Consider the following 10,465-nt stretch of genomic DNA (forward strand, 5'->3'; position numbering starts at 1 on the left):
AAGTTTAGTTCAAAAAACTTTATTTAAACTTTGTGTTTACAATTATTCTAATATTTCAGAGTCAAAAATTACGAATTAAGTTCAAATGGCTTTCTTTAATTCAATGATTTCAAAATTTAATTTAAATCAAACCAAAATAACGTGTATTTTCTTTAATGTGGTTTGGTAACTCTAACAAATGCCGTTAAATTAAATACGAAGCATTAGCAACATTTGAATTGGTGTTAGCAACATGCTGCGACAGCATGCTGCAGCCACATGTTGCGACTGCTCAACAGGTGAGAGCATAAGGCAATCAAGCAGCAAAACAACAACAATAATGTTCGCTGCGCTTTTTGTTTATGAATGAAAAGCGCATAAGCAAAGGGTGATAAATGTGTGTGCACGAGCAAAAACGATCAGCAGCAACAACAATAAGAGCAACCGCACCAACAAGTTGCCAGCTTGCGATCATGGGCCAAATGAGAGAGCCAACTGAGTGCTACAGAGAGAATGAGTGTGCAAAGTAGAGAGCAAAATTGTGTTTGTGTGTGTGAGTGAGAGAGAACCAGTCAGTCAGCCAAGCCAACAGCAGGCAACAGGCAAGGCAACTGGCAACTGGCAGCAACAGTTCAATTCAGTCTACGTTTTGGCCTAAACGCGTTTGCTTGGATTTGGCCAGCGCGCATGAGCCGTCAGTTAGTCTGCCAGCGCTTTTTACCCTCTCTCTCTGCGTGTGTGTGTGTGAATGTGTGTGTGTGGCCTGTTAACAAAATGTGATTAGCAAAAATACAAAAGAAGAAACGAAGGCAGAGAACGCAAAGAATAAAAGACAACGCGAAACTGTGTTAAAAATAACAAATAATAAACTTGCATATATCCACGAATAACAATACGAATTTGTTCGGTTTTAGTTTTTATTATTTTTTTTGGTTTACGGTATTTCTTTTTATTTTTTATAAATGCGAATAAAAGCAAATTGTTTAACGCGCTGGCGCTGCAACAAAATAATTAACAACAATAAGTGCAAATATTGTTAAAAGCAATGCTAAATTTTGTGCTTTATCGGCAACGACAACGGCAGTAACAACAACAGCAATAAAATTCATATTGAGCTACACCCAAAAGCCAACAACAACAACAACTGCAACAACTACAGCAACGGCGGCTGTGCGGCTGACTTGGCCGACAGCTCAGCAGCAGCAGCAACAACAACAACAATAGCACCATTACCACCAGCAAGAACAACAACAAACAGCTAAAGTCGTCGTCTACCTTTTTCGTGCCTTTTCAAGTGTTTTTTTTTGTTGTTCCCCCGCTCAGCAGAGCACAAAAGAGAGAGCGTAAGCGAGAGCGCCTCTGGTTTGGAGCTGTGCTCAGTCTCGTCTACGAGTTTTATGTAGACCAGTTCCAGTTCCAATTCCAGTTCCAGTTCCGTGATCTGACCAGCTGTGTTTGCTGCACAACATACACATACACATAGATACATATGCAGTTTATGCTCGTCGCATGCAATTTTGGTAAGTCCAGCCATTTACCGTTAATCGTTGGCGATTCGAATTGGATTAATTTTCGACTTAAGCTACCTGATTTTTTTTCTTTTTATTATTACTAGCTGGGTTTGAGGATTTCAGACTTTGCTACTCATTTCTATGCCTTGCCTAATTTTTGTTTGCCTTTCCTTTTTTTTTCTTTTTGCTTATAATTATTTTGTTTGCGGCTCTTTTCATTAATAAGTTTCAAGCGTCGCTCATTTTTCAACAAGTTATCCCCCTTGCCCATCTCCCTCCCCTTGGCTGCCACAACCCTTGCCTTGGTTTAGCTTGTGTCTGTCTCGGATTACCGTGTTGATGTTGTATTTACTTATGTATGTACATTAGGGTGGAGCATTAGAGCGTTAGAATTTTTAAATATTGTGTAAGTTTAAGGTTTTTCCACATATGTTAACAGTCGAGGTAATCCAAGAAAAATTATAATTATATGGTAATTTCTTCTCTTTTGGGGTTAAGTCAAAACTATGTCGTCGATGCCCAACACAAAAAATTAGATTTTTTGCACAGATATTGATTTTATAATGTTTAAAAAAGTCTTTTTCGGTCCACCCTAATGTACATACATGTGAGTACGTATTTTTGTAGTCACGCCAAATGAGGCAGGGGATAACATAAATTCTCTTTCTTTTTTTTGTATTTTTGCTAATTTCTTCTTATTTGGGTTCTCACGCTGTGCTTTAAAATAAATCTGCCGAACAATTTGTATGGACAGCAGCTGTGGGAAGGTAAGCGAATTGAGGATCAGTATTTGGAAATAAACATGACTGAAGATTGAAAATTGGAATAGAAATGTTGAGGATTAAGCTGTGAATATAGCTAAGGTATTTTTTATAAAATGTATTAGATGTATCTGCTTATTTTATTCAGCATTTTGTGTGTTCATTTGCTCAGATGCAAAATATCTATGCTCTATCTATAATACAAGTAAATATCTATGGGTGAAAACTATAACGCCAATTAACTGAAATTACGATAATAAAAACTCTCTTATCTATAAAATCGATAGTTAGCAGTTTACAATCAACATAATCGAAAGTATAATAATTTTCGATAATTAAGCTTATCTTTAAAGCAAGCTCCCAAACTGATAACAAATAAGAAATGTTCCTAGAACTACCTGGATCGTAGAGCAATGATCATTAAAAGGTTTTTAAGATATAACCTTTAAATATATTATAATAATTATTAAGATAATTTGATTTTCAGTGGGATTAGTTCTTGAGAACAATCTATTAGCAACTCCAGTTCAAAGATCCGGCAATGACAGTCTCTGCGTATGCGTAGGGTAACAAAGCCATAAACCAAAGCCAGGCCAAAAACAAGTTTACAGCAGACACAACACAGTATGTGTGTGTGTGTGTATATGTGTGTCTCTAACTAAAGCTAAGACTAAGACTAATACTAAAACTATGACTTTGACTAAGTCAGCGTCTCAAGTTGAGTTGTGTCTTTGTGCTTGCAACTTGCAACTTGGAACGTGCAACCGATCAGGCTCTCGACACTTGACGCTCTGCTAAGGCCAGGTATTTGCAACAACGACAGCAACAACAACAACAACTGTTGGCAAATAACTGTGAAAGGAATGCACAAACAAGAACAAAACACTTGTGAGTTGAAATCGGAATAATCGGAATATTGCAATACGTATACGCCCCGTGTGTCGCCCTCATTTAAATCATTTTGTTATGATAGGTTATGTGAGTTGACCAGATCAGAAACAGAAACGGAAACCGAAACAGAAACTGAAGATGATCGTATTCATATATCAATGCCACTTGCCACTTCACTGCACTTGGCCCTGTTAGTACGATTGTTCGCAACTAAGCTTTCTTTTGAGTTCTTCCCATTTTGGAGAGAGATATTCATCTGGCTTTGCTTTATTGAGTCATCAGTTTTGCATTTAATTAATTGAAACTGGTTGCCAAAGCTTTGAACTCTGTTATTTAGGCTGAAATGCAAATTGAACAATGAGTCGAACTAAGAATTATTGTTTAAGCTTAACTTCAAACTGAACCAACAAAATTCGTTTCCCCTTCTCTCTCTCCCACTCTCTGTCTTTGCTGTATCTCTATCTTTATCTGTATCTGTGTGTGTGTGTGTGTGTGTGTTTGTATTTGTATTTGTAACCTGCCGCACCGGTTTCGGTTTATGTTTTAGCCATCATCATCATCATCATCATCGGCTTCATCATCATCATCCATTACTTATACGTGTATTTCTATTTCTCTTTTAATTTTCTCTCGCGCGCGCATAGTTGTTGTTGTTGTTGTTGCTGCTGCGACTTGTTGCTGCCTCTTTATTTATTTTTTAACCAGTTTCTTTGCTTTGCTGCAACCTGAGCGCGAATGAGCCATAAATAACAACAATCACAACAACAACAACAACAACAACAGCAACAACGGCTGCTGTCCCGGTTTCCAGGAAGCAAATGTCCGTCCGTCCGTCCCAATTGTCGTTGTCTGCGTCTGCAATTCGCGTGCAAAGCCGCTGCCTCTTTGAGATTATGCAACTTTTGGTTTTTCATATCTTTTCTTTTTTTTTTTTTCTTAATATTTTTCAAAATTTAATAAACCACAACGCGTTGGCGTCGCTTCCTTGATGTGGCCACAACCACAAACAGCGACAGCGACAGCAAAAGAGATAGAGATAGTGACAGAGACAGAGACAGTTGCAAGTTGCGCCCACAAAGCAAATTCCATTGTGTCTTAGGCTGTCGACTTAAGTCTTAATCCGTTCACTGTGGAATTCTGCGCATCTAATCAAAATCTAAGTACTAAGTTCCGTCGCTTTCCCCTTTTTCCCGGTTTAGGCCAAGTGCATTCCATACACACTTGGCCAAAGAAACATTTGCCTGCATTCACATTCAACTTTAACGGGGAGACGTCGACAGGTCTGTGATATCAGAGCAAACAATTGCCATGTGTTTATTTGCACCGAGGCACTTTAGAGTACCCCCAATTCTCTCCCACTCTTCCACTCACCACTTCCCACTCCCCACTCTCCTCTCACTTCGCCAGAAACAAGCTCAGGGAATCCCCAGACGAAAACAGAACACAAATACAAAACAAATTTGAGTTACCTTCTGTGGAATTATTGCATTGTGCCAAATCTGCCGAATCAGTTGAATATACAAGACTTTACAAGTGTGTAGGTGTATATATATTTACTGTTAACCTTGACCAGCAGCAACAACAACAGATTGACTAAAGATGCAGCTACAGAAATAAATATGTATAAAAAAGTGTTTTTTTTTTCTTTTAATAAAATAAATTCATTTTTTAAAGGTCAGTTACGATAAGAATTTATAGACAAAGTGCAGGTGTTGTTTTAATATTTATGGTCTAGCCTATATATTGTGTGTATAGACCTTATCAGACAAATATGTTTTATATCCCAGTTTATATCGAGAACTGTTAAAGTCTTTTCAAAGTGAGGACAATTCAACAAGTATTTAGTGGCCAGAAAGTATCTCTATTTATATAATGAAAAGCCAGACATGAGTTCAACTCAAGACCCAGACGCTTGACTGATATATAGACTGACAGAGAAAGCCACATAGAGAGAGTGAGGGAGAGGGAGAGAGAGGAAGGGAAAAAGAAAGGGCGACAGACAGACTCAGAGTAAGTGTAAAAAAATTATTGCAGCAAATATTTAGTCAAGTGGAGAATGGCGAATGGAGCAGGAGAAGGGTTGCTTAGGCTAGTTCAGCCTTTAACAGATACCAACCCCCTTTCCCTTCCCCTTCCCCTGTTCCATTTTATTGTCAGGGAGATAAGATAAAAAAGGCAACGGCGCCAGCAGCCTGGCAAAGCGCCAAAACAACAAATATGGCAATGAAAATGTGTCGCAAACGAGAAGTCAACAGCCCAGTGAGAGATTCAAGATGCAACTGAGTGTTCCTTCCAATGTCCAACCAAATAAAATACGCCATTGTCATTGCAGATGCCCCAAGGAGATGATTGACTAAAAAGTGACTAAAAAGTGACTCGATATCACGACGTTGTTCGAGATGCACGAACTGTTTACAAAAGTGCTCGCCAAGCGAGATTTGTCCCGTGCCGGAGATCTGTTCTCGGTCCCCGATGCGGACATTGTCAATGACATCACAGAGGTGGTAAGTACAAATAAATCGATTGTTAAATTTAATTCCTTTACTCTTACAAGGAGTTTGAATCTAAGCACTGTTTTTCAGATAAAGAAAATAAAGATCAAGACAGTTTTGCACTGAATATTAAAAAAAAAAGATCCAAATAAACAATTAAAATCAATAAAGAAAAGTTGTCTTCGGCACGGCTTATTCTTAAGAAAGTCTTAACATAAAATAACTTTTTAATTATGTTAAAATATCTTTAAAAACATAAAGATTTTCATACAAAAATTAAGTTTTTAAAATATAGTTCTTATGTCAGCTAGTCTATTTTTATTAAATTTAATCAGAATGTATATTATAAACTGGTTAGATTGGTTGAGAAATCTTAAGAATATCAGACCTAAAAGGTCGTCTTGATCATTTGTTTAATACTACAAAAATTATGATATCTTTTGAAAGAGTATATAAATATGTTATAGCATTAAATAAAATAATGAATTCCTTGGGTGAATTCTTTTTTAAAGTAATCTTGAAACTTAGTAAAAGTTTCAGTCAAAATTGTAATTCCTATCTTAAATTTGTATGTCAAAAATCTAATTTTTTCCTAAAAAGCTTTTCACTAAGTCAACAATTTCCATTTATTCCTTAGCTGTCTGAAATCAATCCAATAATCTCCCATGCGGATTACGTGAAAAACAACAATGATCAGAGCGTGGTGGAGATCTGTGTCACCCGAGTGCTCTCCTGCATCCGGGAGACGCGCAGTGCGGAGCGTTATTGTGCTGCCTTGGTGGATCTGCTGAAGACTTGTCTGCTGTGGAATCTTCAACCGGTGGCTGCCACCAAGGAGGAGCCGCCGCACGCCAAGATTGCCGCCGATATAATCTCTAGCATATTTTTAGTAAGTTGAATTTGAAAATCTCTTTCCTTCGCTCTTAATCTTCTTCTTTTTTCAACTCTCTCTTAGAACTATGACAAGAAAGAACTGATGAAAATAGCGCTGCCCATTGCCGTGCAATTTCTGCCCAAGGGCAACAAGGAGCTGTCCAGGAATCTGGCTAGTTATCTTTCACTGGCCGCCATTGATTATGCCTATCTCTTGATAGATATTATGGATCCCATTATGGATTCCATACTGGCCGGCAACTATGGATTGCTTCGTGTGCTCTCCCAGGTCTACGAGGTCTCTCCGGAGACGGTGACACCGCATGCTCCACTGCTGATTCCCCTGCTGCCACAGTGCGATGCCCAGGAGAGAATGGCCGTCTTCCAACTCTATCTGCTCATCGTGCAGAAGTCGCCGGCGGTGCTGGAGTCCTGTGTGCCTCAGCTGTGTGGTTTTCTGCAGGACAGCGACACCTCCAACATCACCATGCAGATCCTGCTGAAGCTGGCGCAGCATGCTCCACATCTGCTGGTGGATCACTTCGAGCAAGTGCGTCTGGCAGCTAAGACAAATCCGAGTACGGTCACACTCTGTGCCCAGATCTTGACCACATCGGGAATTGGCAGCAAGGAGACGGCTCAGCAGGCTCTGGACTTTGTGCTGGAACATCTGCCGGCACAGGCGCTGCTGCAGCAGGAGGCGACCAGGTTGTGCTCCGCCTACCCGGTGCTCTTCACGGACAAGGTGCTCGCCTGTGTGCGGCAAAAGAATGCGGCACTGAGTTCCCAGCACGATGTGGGCAACAAAATCTCGGGAGGCGTCACCATTGTCAGCTTGAACAGCTCCAGTCCGCCGATTAAACCAGCTCCCTCCGCCTCCGCCACGCCCGCCAGCAGCAGCAGCAATATTCTCCAGCCGCCGAGCAGTGCTATCAATGCCATGGCCACGCCCACTTCCAATGCTGCACCCGCTCCCATTGCCACCTCCACACCAGCAGCGCCACCGCCCGTTGCCACGCCCACGCCGACACCGACGCCTCCACACACGGGCTACACGCGGCGGGTGAAGCTGGGGGATTCCCGCAGCACTGGACGACTGCATCCGGCGAGCAACACCCACAGAAGCGTCACACGACTCAATGTGGCCAGTGGATCGGTCGGAGGACTCCACAAGAGCATGACGCGCTTGAGCAACTCACAAATCAATCAACAGCCCGGCGGAAATTCCAATGGCAATGTTGTAGTCCAAACGGGTGCCACGCCCAAGACACCAACAACTCCTAGTAATCCACCCGTGACCCCGGTGCCTCCCTTGAGCAACGATGTCATCATCACGGGACACAACAAACATGGCATTCCTGTGACTTCAGGCGGTGTCACTGTCACCACGTCACCCTCGAAGGTGCGTCCACACTCCCAAGGTCCCTCGACGCTGCTCAACTCCAGCACGGTGCTGATGAAGTACAGCACGGATGCACTGAATCAATCCGTGGGCTCCATTTCCATACCGCAATCAGCAGGCGCTGCTTCAACGGCAGCTCAGCAATCCCAGAACGCCGTCTCCGTGCATCATGCATCGCCTGCGCTGCCCCAATCCTCCAGCAATGGCAATGCCAAATCCATCACGAAGCTGCCCATCAATGGAAATGTGAGTTAAAGTAATATAGAATCTGGGAAATTTTAAATTTCCTTTGAGAATAGGCTTAAATGGGAGCTACAACTTATTGACGAAGTAAATTAAAAAGAGAAGAAGATGATTCCGTTTCTATAAAGTATACTCAATATAATCTTGTTCAGTAGATTTATCGCTGTCCATTTGTCAGTGGTGCTGAGAGCTAGACACTTCAAATTTGAGCTAAAGGTTCCTATAAATCAGATAAAGATCAAGTTTACTTTTCATGTTAAACCAATTTTTAAAATTAATGGTTTTATTTTATTATTTATTTTAAAGTTAAAACTTTGAGCTTTGGTATTTATATAGTATACTATTTTTACTATAAATTCTGAAAATTTCATAACGATCTGATAATAAACACAGAAGTTATGTTAGTTTTAAATGGGTGTAAATGGGTGCAGATAAGGGTTACAGTATCTTAGGACTGTCTGCAGAGTATCTCGCTGTTCTGTACTCTTACTAAATAGTTGTAACTTTCTCTCTCTCTATGTCTCTTCTTCCTCTGCAGAGCGAGGTGATTGTCTCGGGTCCAACGACCACCACAAATGTGGCTCCACGTCGCAGTGATAACACGAGTCGTACGCTGCTCAATGCCAACAGCGTGATGGATCAGCGCATGAGCACCTTTGAGCCATATCAGATAATGCGTGATCCCGTCCAGCAATTCTGCGAGAAGAACTTTGTCTCCATCAAGTCGTATATGGATGAGGTATCACAGCACTTGCCACCGCCCACAAGGTGTAGTATTGAGGGTAAGTCGTGCTCTCTCCAAGTTCTCGCTCTCTTCTCTAACTCTTTGAACACTCTACAACACACACACTCAATCCTTACACACACACATACACATACACATCACACAGTTTCTAATGAATTTGCAGAGCGTCGCAAGAAGGTGGCCAAATTGCATTTCGCCTGTCAGATACGTGGACCTCATTGTCTCTACTCCAAGACTTGCTTCACGATGCGCACACGTAATCCCAAGACCTGGATTCACATGATCTTCTTAGACTTTCAAGTGCGGCACTTTGTAAGTGGTTACTCCGAGTCTAAAGATAGTTTGACCAACAATTTGAAATTGTTCCTCCTTTAGGTCAAGGAGAAATGTGTGCTTAGCACACGTGAGCCGGGCATCAGTAATCTGAAGAATATCTGGCAGATACTCAAGTGCGAGAATCGCAGCTTTACCGAACTGGTCACCAGTCAGTTTCCCCAGGTCAAGGTACAGTTTTTCTCCCAACTTTAATTAATGTCTTAGTAATTTATTAAATATGTATCTTTAGGACCGTGAGATACTTGTGAATGAGCTGCGTCACTCGGGTTTTCTCGATGTATTTGAAGTGTCCAAGACGAACAAGTCGAATCCGAATTGCAATGAGCTGGAGTATCAATGGGGCTGCTTTCTGTGCAATCATCCGGACAAGGCGGTTGGTTTTCTCAATGGCAGCAATCAGCCCATGATCGAGGGTCAGCTCAAGGAGAAGAAGGGCAAGTGGCGACTCTTTAGGCGCTGGCGCACACGCTACTTTACGCTCTCTGGCGCACATTTGTCCTGCAAGGGATCTGTAAGTAGTTATAGCCAATTTAAACTTAATAACAAGTTGACTTATTCAGTCTACATTGCGTATTTATTTATTTAACCACAATGAGCGAACTAATTTCACCATCATGCATGAATATGTCACCTTGTTAATAATTCACCACGATTTTGACCATAATTATCGACTTATCGATCTTCTCTGATCGATTACAGAGCGGCGGCGAGAGCATCGATGTGAATCAAATACGCTCCGTGAAGGTTTCACGTGGCGCACGCAACATACCCAAGGCATTTGAGATTTTCACGGCCGATCAGACACTAATACTCAAGCCCAAGGATGGCAAGAACGCTGAGGAGTGGGTGCAGTGCCTCAGCATTGTGGTTGCCCATTCGCAGGCTCGCGATAATCCCACAGTCAAGACAAATAGTTTGCCCGCTCGCAGCATTGGCAGCAGCAAGCCCTCGTTTTAGGCAAGCGATCCAGCCCTGAACCAGCATCGGAACCAGCAACTGAACCTGAACCTACATTGTGAGATTATTTGTAATTGTAAAGACCAACAACACACACACACAAAAGACAAAAGCGGCGGCCGCAAAATACATACATACATAAAGCTGTCCATATATATACATATGCTTATACATATATTTATACATATTATATAATTATGCATACATATATGCGCCTACTTATAGACTTACCATTTCAAGGGATTTTTCAAAAATTGCGCGAAATTGTTTTTTAC

The 10,465-nt window shown here is 41.4% G+C and overlaps 1 protein-coding gene across 1 annotated transcript; it reads left to right on the top strand.

The window, feature by feature from the left end:
- The first annotated feature begins 558 nt into the window (after positions 1 to 558).
- Positions 559 to 10,292, top strand: LOC117788932 (protein melted). The gene is made up of 9 exons (XM_034627880.1): positions 559 to 1,499; positions 5,475 to 5,646; positions 6,272 to 6,523; positions 6,590 to 8,155; positions 8,691 to 8,934; positions 9,043 to 9,209; positions 9,273 to 9,401; positions 9,463 to 9,744; positions 9,933 to 10,292. The coding sequence occupies exons 2-9, from the start codon at positions 5,542 to 5,544 to the stop codon at positions 10,188 to 10,190; spliced, it is 3,003 nt and encodes a 1,000-aa protein (XP_034483771.1). The 5' UTR covers positions 559 to 1,499; positions 5,475 to 5,541; the 3' UTR covers positions 10,191 to 10,292.
- The last annotated feature ends 173 nt before the right edge of the window (positions 10,293 to 10,465 follow it).

This window comes from Drosophila innubila, assembly GCF_004354385.1.
Source record: "Drosophila innubila isolate TH190305 chromosome 3L unlocalized genomic scaffold, UK_Dinn_1.0 0_D_3L, whole genome shotgun sequence".
NCBI lineage: Eukaryota > Metazoa > Arthropoda > Insecta > Diptera > Drosophilidae > Drosophila > Drosophila innubila.